Source organism: Anguilla anguilla, chromosome 3 (assembly GCF_013347855.1).
Source record: "Anguilla anguilla isolate fAngAng1 chromosome 3, fAngAng1.pri, whole genome shotgun sequence".
Taxonomy (NCBI): Eukaryota; Metazoa; Chordata; class Actinopteri; order Anguilliformes; family Anguillidae; genus Anguilla; species Anguilla anguilla.
The window spans coordinates 60,800,960-60,820,192 of record NC_049203.1 but is presented as its reverse complement, the minus strand read 5'-3'; the positions used below and the strand labels follow the sequence as shown (position 1 = coordinate 60,820,192).

At 40.5% G+C, this 19,233-nt stretch overlaps 2 protein-coding genes across 3 annotated transcripts; both read right to left on the bottom strand.

Annotated features, from left to right (window-relative positions):
- Positions 1–3,832: 3,832 nt before the first annotated feature.
- slc25a5 (solute carrier family 25 member 5) lies at positions 3,833–7,086 on the bottom strand. The gene is made up of 4 exons (XM_035409786.1): positions 6,834–7,086; positions 4,816–5,302; positions 4,440–4,580; positions 3,833–4,282 (listed from the first exon to the last, which is right to left on the bottom strand). The coding sequence occupies exons 1-4, from the start codon at positions 6,942–6,944 to the stop codon at positions 4,125–4,127; spliced, it is 897 nt and encodes a 298-aa protein (XP_035265677.1). The 5' UTR covers positions 6,945–7,086; the 3' UTR covers positions 3,833–4,124.
- A 628-nt stretch (positions 7,087–7,714) lies between these two features.
- Positions 7,715–16,847, bottom strand: slc25a43 (solute carrier family 25 member 43). 2 transcript variants are annotated; one of them, XM_035409783.1, is made up of 5 exons: positions 16,427–16,847; positions 14,836–15,077; positions 14,116–14,288; positions 10,588–10,722; positions 7,715–8,898 (listed from the first exon to the last, which is right to left on the bottom strand). In XM_035409783.1, exons 1-5 carry the CDS (start codon positions 16,696–16,698, stop codon positions 8,686–8,688), a joined length of 1,035 nt encoding a protein of 344 aa, XP_035265674.1. In that variant the 5' UTR covers positions 16,699–16,847; the 3' UTR covers positions 7,715–8,685. The 2 variants fall into 2 exon arrangements, with proteins under 2 accessions (XP_035265674.1, XP_035265676.1); XM_035409785.1 differs by lacking the exon at positions 16,427–16,847 and adding an exon at positions 15,383–15,938.
- Positions 16,848–19,233: the final 2,386 nt, after the last annotated feature.

Sequence of the window (19,233 nt, the reverse complement as noted above, 5' to 3'; positions counted from 1 at the left end):
CCTGGGACAGTTGTGGTCAGTGAGGAGTGTGTCTCTCCTTTGATCAGCACAAGCTCTGTCCAGTAGTATTGTAGGACATTAAGGCTGTGACACAGTCATTGGCTCCTGGTGTGCAGGTGCTGGTGGCATAGTGGTGACCCAAGAAACAAATTACAAACCATGTAAAAGGGGAGAAAAGAGGGGGAAGCCTGTCTCTCGATATTCAACTAATCTCTTGAGCTCATTAATTAAGTGCCATACCTTCCACACATCAAACAAGCAGTTTTTAAAGTATGCAAAAGCATTATATGGTTTAAGATAGCCCTTCCTAAAGGCAGTCTCAAATGCCGTTTTATATCTGGTAGGATTAACTGATCATTTTGGAAAAGTGAAGAAAGGTTTCTGAACACTATGTACAAGGAATTGGCTGTTCTGGGACTGGGCCTGAATATATAACTCAATGTGTTTGGTGGTACTCCCATCTGCAAACAATTCATGGATAAAACTGGGTTCTAGAAATATGAATAGGATAAATAATCCCAAACTGGATTAAGGCACATTGAGGAGTTTACTCTGAATAGAATTCCATACGTTGTCCGTAAGAGTTCTGGCATGGCTCTTCTCCTTGACAATCTTTTTAATGAAGACAGAAGACAGTATGACCACATTTCAATAACAAACGTGGTCATATTGCATTGAAATGACTCCTGTGCTTATAAAATAAATGAAAATGTTTTTGTATTACACATTTTATTTAATAATATGATATTTGGTGATTTAGTACCCTTAGAGATGTCCTATTGTGGATAATATGAAGATTAAATCTTAATGAAAGTACATCATATCGTCAAAACTCTTTACTTGTTTTTTTCCTGGTAACTTCACTGTAATTGTCTGCACAATGCCACCACAAATCTGCAACCATTTCAAGGCAAGAAATCAGGCGAGGTGAAATATGTAATCAACTGCTTCATTGAATCAATTAAGTGATTCAAAACTAAATCCAGCAGCTCTCCAGGACCAGGTTTACAGACCGCTTGCATAGAGCTTTTGCAATAGGACTTTCTCCTGCAATAGGTTTTTTTAATTACACTATTTGTTTCCACCACACGATGGCATCAGAAACCATATTTTAATCTACAGTCATGTGGGACAGGTGACAGACAAAACCTAAACAATTTGTGAACTTAGGGAGCAGACTAACACCTCCCATTTCTTCTTGGATAATCTGCACCCCAATACTAGAAGGGTGCACATGCCCACATCACCAGATTAGAAGAGCACATAATTTTACATCGAGACTGGTACATTTATTTTTTTTAAATAATTAAATCTTACTGCAGGATTTGATGGCCATGAAAACCAACAGAATTTGAAAATGAACGAAGCCTGAGAACTAGAAGATCTATATATTTCCAATTTAAAAAATCTGTGGTGGTGGATTTATGAACTGGGCTTAGGATATAGAAGACAAATAGTGAGACTAAATATCTTTTAAATGTATAAATATTTATCTGCAAGTATATATTCACAAAGACTGTTTGGTAGGGTGCATATTTGCACCACATTATATTGTGAAAGTTTGCAAACTCCCCTTTGAACATGAATGTTCAAAGATGAACAAATTACATTACGTAGATGGAAAATAGCCATCGCAAGGCTGAGAAACGTCAGTCTCCAGGGTCAAGGGCAGGGGTGGGAAATTCCGGTCCAGGAGGCCTGGTGTGTATGCAGGCTTTTGTTTCCACCAATAACCTTGGCTAAACGAGCCAACGGTCTGTATACATAAACACTGGTTCATTCACAGATTAAATCACAGTAAAACATTTCATATAGACACACAGGAAGCCTTCAGCTGTCATTCTTGAGGAAACAAGAAACAGGTAAAATGTCAGATGGTGCAAACGTTAGGGCTAATTAAGTAATGCCAGAAGTTGACACGAAAATCAGAGACAGGGCCCTTGTTGTCCACCTCCGGTCTCAGACCTCTAGGCATTTTTGTGGGTCATTATTCCAAGTCGTGAAAAGAATGAATGTTCGCCAATCTGTTAGTATAAAGACTACACCACATATCCCACTAGCAATAACAAAGGCACATTATTTTGTGACACTTGCACTTAATGTGGCGCTAATCTGTATGATCTGGACTGAATTCAGTCGGCAGAGCCACTCGGGCACCATCTTAGAAGGCGGCATGTTATCCTTTATATCGTGGCACAGGGAGGGTGAGGTTCAGTCATCACGCTTCTCTGGTTCGTTAGGTGCCAGTTCAGATCAGTCATGTTTGCAAACTCCAATCTATTCAGTTTGCACTCGTGGAACAGAAATCTTGATTCTCATGCACCTTAACTGATATTGACACAAGAACACATGAATATAAAGAAAAGTTCATTATTCATTGTTAAGGACCACAAGGCTCCATCGCTCCACTTGTGCACAAACAAGAAAAAAAAAGTTTTGACCATCTGACACACGACCACACTATTTTTGGATGAAAAATAATAAAGGCAGCAAACAAATGGAAAATGGTTTGATACTTTACATTTCTACTATAGTTTGTTTCTCAGGGTAAGGTCAGTCTTGCATAGCCTGCAATCCTTTGAGTTGTAGAACACCAGTGAAGTGTAAAGAACCAAACACAATGGCAGTTTGTGCACAAATACAGTCCCACACACACTAGCAGCAGTCTATTGTGGGACTACATTCAAGCACAAACTGACATTGTGTTTGGTTTGTACCAACAGAAACGGTAGATGCGCTTTTTTTCCCCCCTGTGCCGCCCCAGGTTTTTAATGGAACTTTAATGGAAATCTCAAAATTAAAGAACTCTGTTTCAAGATTTGCATTTTGCTTATGAACACAGGCCTTGCCTGCTGTATAACCATAATGCAATGCAGTACGCAGAGAATCAAAACATAAAAACATTGCTCCAACTCTGCACAGCCAGCAACCGATTGAAAGGTTAGAGGACAACAGCGCAAAATGAAGGAACTTTCAGATCGATGAATCGTTGAACCATCAGCAAGTGCATAAACATAGCCTAGAGCAGTGGAATGTCCACAAAATCCACTTAGGCACAATAACATTGAACTAGCAGACTTGTTTCAAGGTTAAAGTCCCCGTAGAGCACTTACACATCACACATTACCTTACCAGTCACAGAAGGCTGCACAGGAGATAAGGCAAGTATTTTTAGAATAGAGTATAATCCACGTCATGCAACTGCTAATCCAACTTGGCTTTCATAGCCACCAGGGGATGTTACAACCCAGGGGACTCAATTTCTTAAAGTATGATTCAGAATTTGTGAACACCAACATCTGAAACTTAACTGGGACCCTGCCCATAGAAGGGGTGGGGGGCGGAAGGGGAGAACTTTTTTTTTTTTCCAGGGCTAGGACAAACCCGCTTCCCTTCAACAGACCACATAGTAAAGTGTGATCTGGTTAGGAGCATTTTACACAGACACACGCGTCTCATGACTACGTAATAAGACTTGTCACTTCCAATCAGCTCTCAGGCATTTCAGGTAAAGACATTTTACAAGCAGCATGGATGAGCTTTAGACCCGAGCACACCAGTCATGTGACAGATGACAGTAGCCCAGCCTTAGACCTTCACAGCTTACTTTGGCTGAGGCCCAGTGCCAACCGAGCAGGACAAGCACGCTCTCAATTTACATCTCCAACATTCCACACACCAGCTGGGCCTCCAGTGTAAATCAAACCAAGAGACTTAAGCAAGTCAGCATACTTAATGGTGAACCCCTCTTCATTCACAGCCTGGAAGCTTATTGCCACACCCCATTGATGCATTGGTGCAAAAATAATGACAGCTCGCCACACAACTGAAAGTAGGTTCAATCAGAAGGGTAAATTTATTAAAGTATGGACTAAAACAGACTGGCAGGATGAAAGGTAGACGCTTTTGTTCCCAAAAGGGTTGTGGGAATGACATTCTGATGGAAGAAAACCGACCGAAAGTAGGGCAAAAGAAAAATACATGACATTCCCCCTGTGCAACTAGTAGTGAACACTAGTTGGTCCCTATAAATAAGGCGGAATTTTGACAGTCCTTCCAAATGTACAAGATATGTTACAGTTAACACCATTCGACAACATTAATGGCGGACATACAAAACGGTTTTACATGACCTTCTTGAGTTCGTCATACAAGACCAACACAAAGGCACCACCCATGCCTCTGAGAACATTAGACCAGGCTCCCTTGAAGAAGGCCTTGCCACCCTCATCACGGGCAATTTTCTTCCAGCAGTCAATTGTGCCGGTGTACATGATGTCAGCTGGTAGAGAGGGGGGAGAAAACAAACACATTGGTCAATTTACAACACCAGTCAAAAAGGTGTAACTGTACAGAGTAAGCGTGCCGGGCACTTCCAGAGCTACACACAAGGAATACAAGAGATGGAACAGTTCCCGTAGCTTTAGGATTGTGCTCACCTCCTTTGCGGCCGGACTGCATCATCATACGACGACGAACGGTGTCGAAGGGGTAGGACGTGAGGCCAGCGACTGCAGTGACCGTCTGAGCGATCATCCAGCTTACTACGATGTGAGTGTTCTTGGGATCTGGCATCATACCTGAATTGAAAAACGGATAAAATTTCAACCAACTGCATGGAAACGGAAAAGGAAAGCTTGACAATTTTCATACAAATGGTTTCTCAACACATGCACTGAATGGATTACTTTAGAAAGAGAATCTAGACATGCGATTCCCGTGAGGGCCATAAGAGATCCACCGATAACGCTATCTACCATGGGATTACAAGGCTGTGGCAATGCTGTAATCAACGGGTCAACAGTTGAAAAGTACCTTTAGCGGTGTCATAGATGCCGAAGTAGGCAGCCCTGTAGATGATAATGCCCTGGACTGAAACATTGAAGCCCTGGTACAGGCCCTTCAAACCGTCAGACCTGAACACTTTCACCAAACAGTTGCCCAAACCGGAGAACTCCCTCTCGGCGCCGCTTTTGCCAACGTCGGCAGCCAGCCTGGTTCTGGCGAAGTCGAGGGGGTAGACGAAGCACAGAGAGGTGGCACCAGCAGCACCGCCGGAGGCCAGGTTACCAGCAAAGTACCGCCAGAACTGGGTATGCTTGTCAACGCCATCTAGGAAGACCTTCTTGTACTTGTCTTTGAAGGCGAAGTTGAGGGCCTGGGTGGGGAAGTATCTGATGACGTTGGCCAGGTTTCCTCTCCAGAATGACAGGAAACCCTGTTCCTTAGGAATGCGGACCACACAGTCCATAATTCCCTTGTACTGCATGTCCACGGTGATCTGTTTGCTGGCATGCTGTACCTGTATTCCAAAAAGAAAACAAGATGACGTGAATCCATAAAGACCTAGGCTACGTGGTTGATTAAACAAGCAATGCATTTTCACAGAGATGTGCCAATGTATCCAATCAGCCTTTTAGTTCAATTTTAGATTTAAATTTACACAGACCACCTGCTCTGCATTTGAAGCTATATGTAAACGTTCAGAACAAGTCTGCGGGGGACAAATTATCTGAGAAGTGGCATGGGATAAAGGTCTGGCAGGCCGAGTCCCGGAGAATCTTCGAAAAAACAAACGAGATACTAGCAAGTAGTTTATATTTCTCATCATAACAGTAACGCAAATCTGCAAACCTAGAACATGTCAAATTGAAAGGCCATAACTGAATGGCAAGAAAACCAAATGTCACAACCTTCAAAAACGACCATCAACACAGTTCGCTAGCATTGCTGTATCCAAAACTATAAACCCAAATCAATTTATTTCAATTTTATCCATACTGAAATGCAGCCATTCCATTCAGGCAAATCACTAATGGCCGCAACCACTTTGAAACTTCATTTCCGATTTTACCGCTAATGCTAGCCAATCCTCGCTAGGCCCTAGCGCGGCGAGGCCTACCCTTGTCGCGACCTTGGCACCGCAGACGGAAGATATTGCCACATTTCTGATTGCTTGTTCTCCGAACCGCCCCCGAACACTTATTCTCACAATGATACTGTATTGATAAAGTCAGATTTCTTCAAAGCGTGCTACTAACGTTAGCTAGCTAGTTTCTAAAGTTGCGTTGCCGGCCAACCAGAGCCAAGTCAACCAATGTCAATGAACCTTCGAAAGTACGCATACAAGCACGGTCAGATTTATTGGCAACTACCAACCCCTCTGTGATAAAGCTAGAGTAATTAATAAGGTTAACATTACTTACCTAATTGGTAATGATTAGGATATGTTAATAAGAGCCCCGCTGCACAAGGTAACGAATACACTTTCTAAAAAAATTGACTGCCTTCAAAAAAGGACCGAAACAAAACGGCCGTAGATAAGTAATGTTAACTTATCCAGTGAGAATATAGCTAGCACATTAGCATCAGCCAACGTTACACGTGCAGTCATGAAAAGGATAACGTAAGCCAGCTAGATAAAGACTTGATAATGGGAAATCCAAGACATTGCCAACCAATCGACAACAAACAATAGATTAATACAAAAGATAGTTAAAGTAGTTGAAGTGGCCAATCATCTTCATTTTGTGCCAAGCCCAATCGCCTTGGCACCAACAATGGATCGTGTAATGTTAGCTTCGTAGCTAACCTCTTATATAACAAGACCTAGCTTGCTGTCTTCAATCATTTCCAGTGAATGATCGTTGACTTTGCTCTGCCGACGAAAATTAAACGCAGAATTAACCATTTGGCCAAATTTTTAAAACACAAATGTAGCAAACTAGATTTATTCCGCGAAAGATAGCCAATTATTGAGATAATGAATCTAGATGCCACTAAACTCCATCGTTAGTCCAAGTCAGATAAAGTTACTAGAGATATCGCGTTACCTGAAGAAGAAGCTTGACTCTCTCGATGGGGGCAACAGCTGTTTTGGAAATGGCAGCAGCAATACCACCGGCCAAGAAGTCCTTGGCAAATGAAACCACGGCGTCACTCATCTTCTACTGTGGGCAAGGTGGCGTTGTTTCTGGCGGACAATGCTGAGCAGCCGTGACACTCGGGTACTACGGCGGTGCAGTCGAAATGGCCGATTGTTTCGAGGAGTACGGCTTTAATGCGAACATGCTCGCGAGACAAAACGGGAATTCGGTGGATGACGTTAAATTTTGGACTACGTCATATGACGCCAAGAAGATCTATTGTTCCTGTAAGGTATGAAGGAGGTTTTGAATGATTAGATATGAATAATACTTTCAAGGTGAAATGGCTAAATAATTGTTTTAAAATGTCCGGATTTGGTATTTTATATTTAAGAAAGAGGGAGGTCTACGATATGTATTAAGTTGTAATTACTCAATTGCTTAATTACCTCTAAACTTACCAATATGAAACACAGAGCATATTAATGTAAAGAATAAATCCACCTACAATCTACTATTGTAAATGGCTTTAAGTTTATTAACACATCTAAAGACAGTGCTCATCTGTGAATGAATATAAGGGAGAGAAGAGAAAAGAGCTTATGTAGATATTGAAGTCTGGCCCAGGTGAGCCACAGTGCGGCATTTGTTTTTCCCCATAAAATCAGCAATTAATTCAGACTCTAAAAATGAGCTAAACAATGTAATCAACTGGTTTAATGTATCTATTAAGAGCCGAGTAACAATGGAAACCAGACCCTGAAATTCTCCAGGACCTGGGGTAGGGACTCCTGTAATACAACCTACTTTAGCAGTGCACATTAAATGACTGGGAAACATACAAGAAATCATTCAATGCACATTTGTTTTTAATACACATATGGAAAGACACCTTTCTTCCTAAACGTAAATACATAAAAACATCACATGACAAACAGTAATTGTATTTTCCTTAAAATTTCAATGGAGTGGTCTCTCACATTGCCACATGTCTAGGTTTCTAGACATGTGGCAAAGTGCTTTTGGCATCTGATTGGCACTGCATTTCAGGAATGAAAAAAAACCTTCTCTTGAATAAACACTAACTAAATCATGAGATAATTATCTTGTTTCTAAATGCATATGATCAAGATAAAGATTTACCACACAAATTTGCTTGTAAAGATTTAAATGACAAGGCACATAGATGTGTGCATCAAACAAAATACTGTTTGCTATTTGCAGCAAGGATTTGCATTAAGGCATTCAACATAATTCCAGCAATGATTCTGCAGACAATCTATCTCTAGCAGCATAGGTCAGTGCTTCATTTTCCTGTATCTTATCCTTCATTTTGGATGTGCTTGGAACCTAACCATGCCATAATACTATGCATTATGCACTCCCTGTAGTTGAATGAATAAAGATAATTCATACAAATGTTTCATCAAGTTTAGAGAATGGTACTGCAAGTTATTGTCTGATCACAAACTTACTTCAAAGTATGTACTGCTGAGTATGTCAAGTTGCTGTGTAATGCTTTGCCACTTGCAAATACAATATGGCATGAGGAACACAAATTTCTTAACAACTGTACCAATTGCATCATGTACTGCCCAACGTAATCCATGGACACAAGGTGTGCAAGTAAACATCTGCACCAAAAATGGCTTCTCAATCAAGAAGCAGTATCCTCCCCCAAGTTGTCCAACAGGGATTTCTGTTCCATTTGGGGAGTCATAGGTAGGCTGAGCTGATGATTCCTTCTGCTGGCATTCAGCAGTTCCTTGTAGGTGTAGTTCAGGGTGTAGTTCAGGGCCTCAGGGGCTGGAGGCCTGTGTCACCACCGGTTGTCAATGGTTGACTGTTTTGCACAGAAGTTCCTGTTCCTCAGGTACCTCTTCACTTCCTCTAACTCTGACGGGCCCAGGCTCTGGTCCACTCCCGGGGTGAGCTGGTAGCTCAGCGGAGACACGATGTAGCCATTGCGATACAGGCAGACTTGCTTGCACATCTCAAAGCAGCTAAAGAGCAGGCCAAAGTAGGGGACAATCTGAAGAGACAAAAACATCCAGATATTCATCTGTTATGTGTAACTGGTGACTTGACTTTTTTTCTATTAGTTTAGTTTATGATTTTTGACAAGTATTAATGACTTTTAGCATTCACATCCTTGTTTTTTCACACTTAAGATATGAACTGTACATGTCCTGCCTTGATGGACCTGTAAGTCACTCTAGAAAGTATCTGTCAATGAATAAATCATAAAATTGTAGTATAATTTTATATGCAAGTCAAAGCATCTGCTCTAGTTTCTATTTGATGGTCTACATGAGGGAAGACAGTCCAATTATATTTCCTGTAAAGAAGATTTTTGAGACTGGTACCATTACAGTGAGAAAATCCCACCCAAAGGTAAAAATGAAACACTACAGAATTTATGTTAATATTTTTGAGCCAACTAAAAAATTTAATTTAACAAACAATGTTCTTTCTAGAGGGACACAGCATACTAACAGACTTGCAAAGAATGTGGTCTCGCGTTATTACATAGAACGCCGCAAGGTGACATGTTGTCAGTGTAAAGCAGTTTGAACAGTCCAAAACTTTGAAATTCTTCTGACGGAATCAGAATACATATGCAGTGCATTAGGCCAGAATTAATTCAAAAGTTTATTTAATCAATCTCTATGATAAAGAACAAACAAATTTATGTACCTCTGACATAAATACAAAAATGATTACACATATTCCTTTTTTTTTTTTTTTTTTACTATATCCGGATTCTTGTAACTATGTTTGCATAATAAAACAAGATAGGACACAGGGCATAAAGTATTTGGACCTAGTTAAAAGGGATACCTTTTTGGCATTGTTTACCATCAAGCACTGTGTAAACCTTTTCCCAAACAATGCAAAACTGGATTCATGCACACAATATCCATGAGCAAAAAAACGTCTTCAACCATTCCATTCAAGGGCGAGGCCAGTAATGTCTTTACTCTGGTAGGTTGCACGGTAACCAAGATACACCTACAAGGAAACCTGTTTAGCTTCATCTGAGAGAATTGTGGGGTTTCTGGGTGCGGCTGTGTCTGCCTCGCTTACATTCCACTGCGCTCTGAACCGGCTACAGCCTCAGGGGAACAGGGTGAGCCATTTTCCCAGTTCCACTTATCTACTTGCCCAGTTTGGGAGCATTAGTGTAAATAAAAATATATTTATCACTTCAGTGACATTTTGTTTTAGAATGAAATATTTTCCATTCAGTGGTGCATCTTGGCAGTGGAATGGAATTTTGCCTGCTTACAAGACTTTTATGAAATTACTCTTAAGTTTTTGTGCATATCCCAGGTGTATGAAATGATGAATTCTAACTGTTTGGAAATTTAATTCGCAATCATGTTCATATGATTAGCATAAGGAAACAGCCATGAACAAATACAGATAAGAAAAAAATGATGAATTCTGAAATGTTTGTGGAAACGTTCTTACACACACAGTTCACGATCAAATGTGATCTCATGCATGTTTTGTGAATGAGGCCAAATATACAAAAAAATTAAAAAATGATAAAATCTGTGGATGTGACAGTTCCTATTGCTAACATGTTTTAGGGCCATGAGAGCATGCTGTAAAATACTGTAGAATACAACCAAAAACTGACTGAAGCTTTATATATCAGATATTGAAATATCACCAGTGAATGGTACCTAAGAGACGAGACAACTCCAAGCCATACCTTGATCATGTTGGCAGTAAGGCCACTCCACAGAGACAGAATGCCCTTGTTTTTGATGACCTGTCGGAAGCAGTCGAGCGTGCCGCTAAAATGGACATCAGCCCCGCCACAGTGTGGCAGCAGAGCATTCTGGGCCTGGAGGACAGAGGAAAATTGCCCATCAGTGTGCGACAGGCTTGGAACTTCACCTTAAAGCAGTGGTTCCCAAGCCTGTCCTTGGGTACCACCAACCAAATCTAGGTATTTACATGACATTACAGGCATTTAGTGGACACTCTTATCCAGAATGACTTACATAGCTTTTTACATATTATCCATCTATACAGCTGGATATTTACTAAAGCAATTCAGGTCAAGTACCTTGCTCAAGGTTACAATGGCAGTGTCCTACCTAGGAATCAAATCTGCAACCTTTGGATCACAAGCCCAGTTCCTTTACCATTGTACTACATTGCCACCCAAGCCCTTGATTAGTTTCATCAGGTGAGCTTGAGGTGGAACTTCAAATACTTGGATCTGGTTGGGGGTACCTGAAGGGTAGCAGCTGTAAGGTACTATCATGGCCTATGGTACTTTGGAAGGATGAACACACTCCAATAATCAAAAAGGCTCAGGAACTGACACAAGGAGTGCCATAAACCTAATTACATATATTTGCATGTGTTGTACCTAATTGTCTTTCCATTATAGAAAAGTGACTTAACAACAGCTTTGTGTAATACTGATTAGTACTTTCGCTTGAGCATGTTAAAGCATTAAATAATGTACAATTCTTCAAATATTGGAAGACTTGCATGACCAAACAGTTGCAATCTGTCAGATTAAAAACAGAAATGGTTTTTGAATGAGCAATAGAATGAATACCTGGCATCATTGTACTACGAGCCTGCACTACTGGTCTTCAGGGAGATTTAATTCTGCAATATAGCCTACTCTTTACTTTCTTCCATTCACAATGCAAATTGGGTGTAGAGTATCGTAATCACCCTCCCTTAGAGGCATTGTCAACACAATGATTCACTGCTCACCCTGACTCACTGTTGGTACAAGTAATGATGCCTATTGTCCTTCACAGAACATTTGGATTGCTTCAGCAGAATGTACTTAAAGACTGGTTCCTTCCACAGCATCTTCTGCTAAAACAACCAAAGCAATTCTGTAATTAGCAGGTGGGGCTTGTCAGACAGTTGTTGGTGTGTGATGATAATAGTCCAATTGCGCTAAACACAGGGTAACTGTCATTGGCTGTAACAGTGCTGTCGTTACTGGGAAGGGGGGGCACAACTGTGAATCTTGAGTGTCTACATAGTGAATGTTCATGCTGAGAACCATTCTTGTATTTAAATGCTATTTTTATACACTGCAGCTCAGATGTTTTCTCTTTCCCTTTTTTGACAAGGGTAACAAATGGGCAGACATGTGACAAACACACGAGGGGGGGGGGGTCTATTCTTTATCATTCCCTTTTATGGTTCAAGTCCACTGGGCAGTGCAGGTTTTGAGAAGTACTTCCAAGTCACGAGCTTGTCTAACCACGCTACACTAATTCCAGTGCCACCAATTGTGACTGCTGGCAAGTGCCCCTCCCCCATGGAAAATGGCCCCCTATCTCACAAGGACTGCAGTGTCTGTTTAGGAAACACAAAACTAGCCCAAGAGTCACACTCACAGGCAGAGCCTTCCACATCACATACTGTACTATATATAGGGCCAGCTGAAACAACCTTCGTAAGAAACATTTAGAAAACCACCTATCAACCTCAAGAAGAATTAAATATTCATTCACTTATTCAAATAATTTAAAAAAATAAATGTTCTTTACCACCACTGTGCTATGTAAGGAATAGCTATGGTTAAACATTATTTTTGTAGATATAGGCTAATAATTATGTGAGGCAAAATGAACAAAAACACCTTTCTCTGCAAATTCTGTTTAACTTTTTGAAATTAAAATCCCCCAAAATGTCTTCCCTACAACAATGCAAAGCAAATCATGCATAGTACATTGCAACAAACCCAATATGAATTTGTAATATAGAATGCACACTTTGTCTAGTGAGTTTTTTGTCATGCAAGATTGTCGAACGTTGGACAAAACTTTTTTTGGAGAATACGGCTTTCTACGACAGGAACAGACCTACATATTTGAAATTAGTTCAATTTCTAACTGCTTTCAGTAGTTCATATGCTTTCTAGTCATATGATCTACAGTTTTGAACTTCTGCTATGGTTGCTGCATTTGGTCCCTCAGAGTTCCTTCTGCTGGATAGGAGTGTGTTTCTGTCTAATGTCTCCTGTTGTGTCAGCTCCAGTGTGATTATTGTTTCAAAACAGTATCCAGGTCCACACGGTTGCAGATGCATTTCATTGTACTGTTTTTCATCTCTAATTGTGACAATTTTTTTTTACAAATACTGCCATAAGATTTTATTGTCATCAGATTTGACCATAACCAAGGCGCTAGTGTGCCACTTGTGTGGTTTGTTGAACGTTAGGGATGGTATCCATATTACTGAATGTCAGCACTGGACCCTGAGCAAGGTCCACATTCTCAGCTGCCCCAGCACCTTCAGGCCTATGAATAGACCACCGAATGCAGGCAAAGTATTCTTCATTCACACCTGCCATTCACAATCCTGTTGTTCCTCCACTAACGGTTTTCACTGCTGATGTTGATAAGGACCCCTACCACACATGTTCCATCATTACAGTAAGGTATTGTTGCGTGTACTCCTGTAAGGCTTAATTATAATACTGCACAGTTGTGGTAGCAATCAATTATTTTGTTGATGCATACAAATTCTATATTAATTTAATTTCATAGACTAACCTCTATAGTTAATTGAACAACTATATATTTCTTGTCTATTCGTCTTTTTTATTCCCTTAGTTCCAACTCTATTGTTGTTTATCCTATGCATTCTTGTGTAACTATTTATGAATTAGCGCCAGCTCATAAGAGATGATCGACTGAACATAATCAGGCAATAACCAGATGAAAATGAGCATGCCAAAGAAGAACAAGTGGCTGGAGAATTAAAAGCAAATAAATACTTCTGAAATAAAGAAACTGCATGCAACAAACTGGCATTATGTACTGGTTTTTGACAGTTCTAAATCATCTAAAAGGTGCCCCTGGTATGAGAGTCACCCTTGCTATTATGATTGCTGCAGTAATAAGCTGGTGCTAGTGTGCCCTCTCCTGGACTGATCTTGTATATTAATCAATTCCCACGTAAAACATTCACAACATGAGTTTTCCAGCATTCCCATATAATAAACTCAACCCTTTGAATAATAGGTCTTTTTGGAATGCTTTTTCCAACATTCTAAATCAGTGTTCTCCATTGAACCCCATTGCTTTCGATTACTAGTAGTGATTGTGACATCAGCATTACAATGCTCCGTTAAGAACATTCTGATTTGTGATGTTACACCTTAAAGGGTTAAACCGGCAGGCAGAATACATAATGCTGAACAAAATATACCCTAAACGAAAGTGAACATGTACATGTAAAATGCTCTGACCTGCAGCTTCCTCTTAACTGTCTCAAAGGGGAAAGAGAGGGTCTGGGCCAGCCCTGCGGCCACACAACCGTTGATGAAGTTCTGCAGGGGTGTGAAACGAAAGCTGGGCTCCTGCCACAGATTGTCCAAATTGATGTACACTGCGTAACAGCCCAGGGAGAAAGGAACAGCGCCTGCAGGAACACAATAAAAATCACAGGCTCTGCATTACATTCAGTTATTACAGCCATTACAGGAATACTTTAAATAGTTTAGGGTCAGTTTTACCACTCTACTATCAACATTTACAAAAATAGCAGACCAATGTTTGATTTACACACAGGTGTGAGCACATAGCAGGCATCTACTCAAAGAAATGGGACTGACTTACCCAAATGGCTACAATGTAAATTTGGCTTGGTACACATTCTGTCCCCACCCCCTTCATTAAAACTTAAAATGCCATATCGACTTATATGGTTATGTCAATAAATAATTTATTAATATATCGACCTTCATTTAACCAAGTAGGTTAACTGTGAACTCGGGTCACATTTGCAGTGATGACCCTGGGAATCTAATTGGTCAGCAATAAATAACATTGTGCAGCCAACCAGATGCGGGATGTTAATAAGGTGGCCAGATGCAGAAAGCCAGTTTAAAGAAATTCCCGCCACGTACATATTTATGTATTATTAATAACATAAGGCTTATGATGTTCCACTCAAATGTGAAGCGTACCGATGACTGTCAAAGAGAATCCCCGGTAAAGGGCCTTCAGTCCTTCGCTGTGGACGATGTTGGAGAGGCTGTGCAGAATTCCTCTGTATGTTGGCTGCCGGCAGTTCTGAGCGATGAACCGCGTTTCCACCACTTCCAGCGGGTACGTCACCAGAGCAGCTGCGATTCCGGCCAGCCCACCAGCAGCGATGGCCCTCCACTGCGAGATGTGGCCCAATTCGTCCATGTGCAAGTGGACAATCCTGACCGAACAAATGCATTTTTAAAAGGCGCCAGCACATGGACTTCTTAGAATACCACATCCTGTAGTTTATGCATCCTCCAAAGCCATTGTTTTGAAGTTGTCAAAACGGTTGATGACAACTAAATTGAACAAAACAAGAAACAGGAAATAAAAATCCAAAACCTCTTGAATAACAAAAAACTTAACTGATTAAGTAACAGTCATTAATACAGTACAAAAACAATATTAAAAAAATTCTGAGACCTTTTAACATGGCGAAAGCCGGCCATTATTACACCTTACACAGTAAAAGAATGCATGTACCGATGCTTTCAGAAGTATAACCCCGTACAACCCTTTTCGTTGAATATACGTTCTACTTGGAGTGTCTGCAGTATTTTTAATTCCGGAGAAGTTACAGTCTTCTTCAATGTCCACTGTTCTAAGTGTAGGCCTACAATTATTAACGAAAACGGAATGACTGCAAACAGGATTATTATGTCACGCTGCACTGGCGTGACTTTCAAGATGTTTTCTCTGGCGTTAAAGATAAGTTTCACGTGTTTCGTAACGTGAGCAGTTTTATGGATGGAAGACATTGGTAGGAGATCACATTTTTCTCACAATTTATGCAATGGAAAAATGACGTTTACTCAGCCATAACTATACCCCCCCCAAAACTAATAATTGATATATGAGTTTTAAATAAATCCACGGTAGGTCTGTCCTGTTATTTGCTGACGCACTTATCTGCTGAGCTATTTTACGCCATTTCATTGGACGAGAATGGAAGGTGTGAGTATTTCGTCACGGAACATGAACTACAGTGAACTTAAGAGGAAGTCCGTTTCAAAACACACAGCAGCAACGAATCTAATAATAATAGGAATAAAACGCAAAATTGAACACATACGGAAAAACTCGACTAAAAACTATTTTTTTTATTAGAAACAATACATTTCGCAAGCTACGGGCCAACATTACCGTTAGTTCACGACAGCCATCAGCAAGCCATTTTGCTAGCTAAAAGAAATGTTAACATTAAAATGGTTAGCAGTCTGTTGATACAGGCTAGCGGACAAACACTATCCACGTAAGCCATACATAAACTATTGTTGTTTGACATTTCTAATGCAACTACTGAAATAGCAAACCAGCTTGATAACTCTGAAATGAATGTAGCCAAGCCGAAAGTCTGCAGGCGTGCTAACTAATTTAGCTAGTGGATCTAATACGTTTTCTTAAACGCTTTAAGTTCTTACACGTTTTCACTTCCAAACATCCAGCGATATTTAGCTAGGGCTGGTTTATAAATGAAGCCAATGAATCTGTTTACAAAGCATTGAACTTTATCAACACTATACTTACTTTTTGTAGGTTGTCAGGTGTATCGCACTGTAAGGGAACAACCGAAGGCATGAAACCATATTTCCTTTCCACAGTGCTCGCAGGCCTTCATTTTGATAAACTAAAAGAAAAGTGTTTAAAAACCCTCTTTTGGAGTGAAATGTCCCAATCTGACTTTTAATCTTCACAACCTCCAAGGGAGACGTGGCTGTTTTGCTGAAGATTCCGGCAAAACCCACGCATAGAAAGCTTTGTGAATTTGTCAGTCTGTCATCCTTTTTGACGGTTGCCATTATTCGGTAACTCAGTTCGAGTGAATAGCCTACAGTAATTTCATCGGAATTTATTGTCTGTAATGAAGTAAATCCAACAAAGTGAATGTTTATCTCGACATCATCTTCTCAGCAGACAACCAGTCATGTTGTCTAAAGAGTTCTTCGAAAGGGGGTGGAGCATGGGGTGGAGGAGGGATTCGGTTGCAAACAAAACACAGAACTCATGGTCAGAAAATACCTGGAAAATACCTAAGAGTTTGCATTGAGGCCACTCTTTCATACGGTCTGAGTATATCGCCTCTTTTGAAAATGTATGACTATCATATTGTGTCATTTAAAAAAGAACCTTAAAAAGTGACTGAGGCTTATTGTAGGCGTAATTTGACAAATGCGTGTCTGAACTCTTTTGAAATCTATTTTCATTATGGATAGGTTCCATACAAACTAGGTTACAATGGAATAAACATTTAATGTTTTGTTCACACTAGGCCTGCAAAGACCGGCTGGAAAAGGACAATGGAGCATAACGTGAAACCTGTGTGGACCTGTGAAGCCTGAACGCACTTTGCATATCTCAGAACAGTTGCAAATTGGAGGCAGCGCAGTTCCCAGGCAGTTTCGATGTCTCTAAACGATTTTGTGAAAAAAGCATTACGTGTTTGACCACCAAAATATATGTAAAAAAAAAAAAAAAATCTTGGAAACATTTATTTTTATTATTTAGGGAACACGCTTGGTTAGCAGGCCATATCACCATACAAAATAGGTCATCACAAGTCTCTAAACAAACAAACAAACAAATCGGTAGGAGATGCAATTTTATGGGTTATATGTGAAAACTGAGGTCATGACTCACTGTAGTCATTAAAAATCCCATGGCAAAATTGAAAAAAAATTTTTGGTTGCTAGGTGGTTTTGTGCCCTGGACATATTCCCAATCTGGACTGTCTCAATCTGGCCATTTAACCATTCCCCAGTGTGATTGGTTTTCTAATCACTCATTCTCAAATTCCACTTATGTGTGGTGAGCATCTTGTACTATCTGCTGCACCAGCCTGATGGGTGATACATGTTGGTGGTAACATGAGTTTACCCCCTTGACTATTTGCTTTGATATACAAAAAGATGTGTTGTCAATTGAATTAATTGTGGAATGAACGTAATAATATATGTATTTAACAACTTTTTTAATGCAGCTTATGTTATGTGCTTTCTGTGTGAGATATGTGGTGCAAATGTTAGCCATTATTTATCTTTTCTGTCACCCTTAATATTTGACTTGTGCTGGCTGTGATGAATTATTATGGGGTGACATAGCTCAGGAGGTAAGAGCGGTTGTCTGGCAGTCAGAGGGTTGCAGGTTCGATCCCCGCCCTGGGCGTGTCAAAGTGTCCCTGACCCCTAACTGCTCTGGTGAATGAGAGGCATCAATTGTAAAGCGCTTTGGATAAAAGCACTATATAAATGCAGAGGGATTTTAATCCTGCTAGGCAAGGAGTGGCCAAGTATTCCAACCAGGAAATCAGTCCAGGCTGGTTTGTCCTCCAGAGGGAGACAGGGAGGTGGATTTGGAATAACCAAATGTGTGTACATTGCAAGATTAACTATCAGCTGAATATATTTTACTTGATGTAAAACTTAATGAGTTAGGTCTTGTCATTGCCATTTCTGTGTAATATTCTGTATATTGTGCTGTAACTGATGACAGTTTTTGAAAATGGCCCCTTTTCCCAAAGGAGGAAATTAAATATTGTGCTGAGGGAAACGGGATAAAAGAACACAATACACCCTGTGACTAATGGTGTACTCTATAGAATGGGCAACAGGGGGAGCTCTGCACACACTTTTAAGATTTGTGTATGGTGGCCAGGTAGGGTCTCTGACTAGACCTGCCAGGCTGAAGACACAGGTTACTGTGCATGCATTACCCAGAACCCAGGTATTCTCAAACTCAATATTTGGTGATCTCTTTCTATGCTATGGTAAATGGTAAATGGACTGCATTTATATAGTGCTTTTATCCAAAGCGCTTTACAATTGATGCCTCTCATTCGCCAGAGCAGTTAGAGGTTAGGGGTCTTGCTCAAGGACACTTCGACATGCCCAGGGCGGGGTTTGAACCGGCAATCCTCTGACTGCCAGACAATTGGTCTTACCTCCTGAGCTATATCGCCCCTTGGTATGCTGTCTTTAGATACAGCCAAGTTCTTGGTCAAAGAAGCCTGCAGAGAACATGTTTTTGAGTTCTTTCATTATTATTTATTTAAATCTATTAACACAATGCAGGCTTGACTTGTTGCCATTTTCTGTATTTGTGAATGGTTCTTTTCCAAAAAATGGCTTAATTTCCGTGGTGAGGTGTTCACAGTTTCAGCAGATGACACCCCACCAATTTCACCTGTCAGTCTATGAAGTTATGAGGCAGGCTATGCCTTGAGGAATCAACATGACTTTAAGCTTCAAGCATCCAGCCTGACTGCAGGGACCCATTGTCTTGCTTGTGCAGTTTTTAACCACCAGGTGGAGCTTTTGACTCAGAAAACCAGTGGTATG

Bases quoted from the DNA above. Each gene is read 5' to 3' on its own strand.
- slc25a5 (XM_035409786.1), bottom strand. From the start codon at position 6,944: ATGAGTGACGCCGTGGTTTCATTTGCCAAGGACTTCTTGGCCGGTGGT. The intron at 5,303-6,833 runs GTAACGCGATAT...TTTGGAATACAG, and splicing joins GAGTCAAGCTTCTTCTTCAG to GTACAGCATGCCAGCAAACA. The intron at 4,581-4,815 runs GTACTTTTCAAC...TTTTCAATTCAG, and splicing joins CATCTATGACACCGCTAAAG to GTATGATGCCAGATCCCAAG.
- slc25a43 (XM_035409783.1), bottom strand. From the start codon at position 16,698: ATGGCAACCGTCAAAAAGGATGACAGACTGACAAATTCACAAAGCTTT. The intron at 14,289-14,835 runs GTACGCTTCACA...GTGTTCCTGCAG, and splicing joins ATTCTCTTTGACAGTCATCG to GCGCTGTTCCTTTCTCCCTG. The intron at 10,723-14,115 runs GTCAGAGCATTT...TCTGTCCTCCAG, and splicing joins CAGTTAAGAGGAAGCTGCAG to GCCCAGAATGCTCTGCTGCC.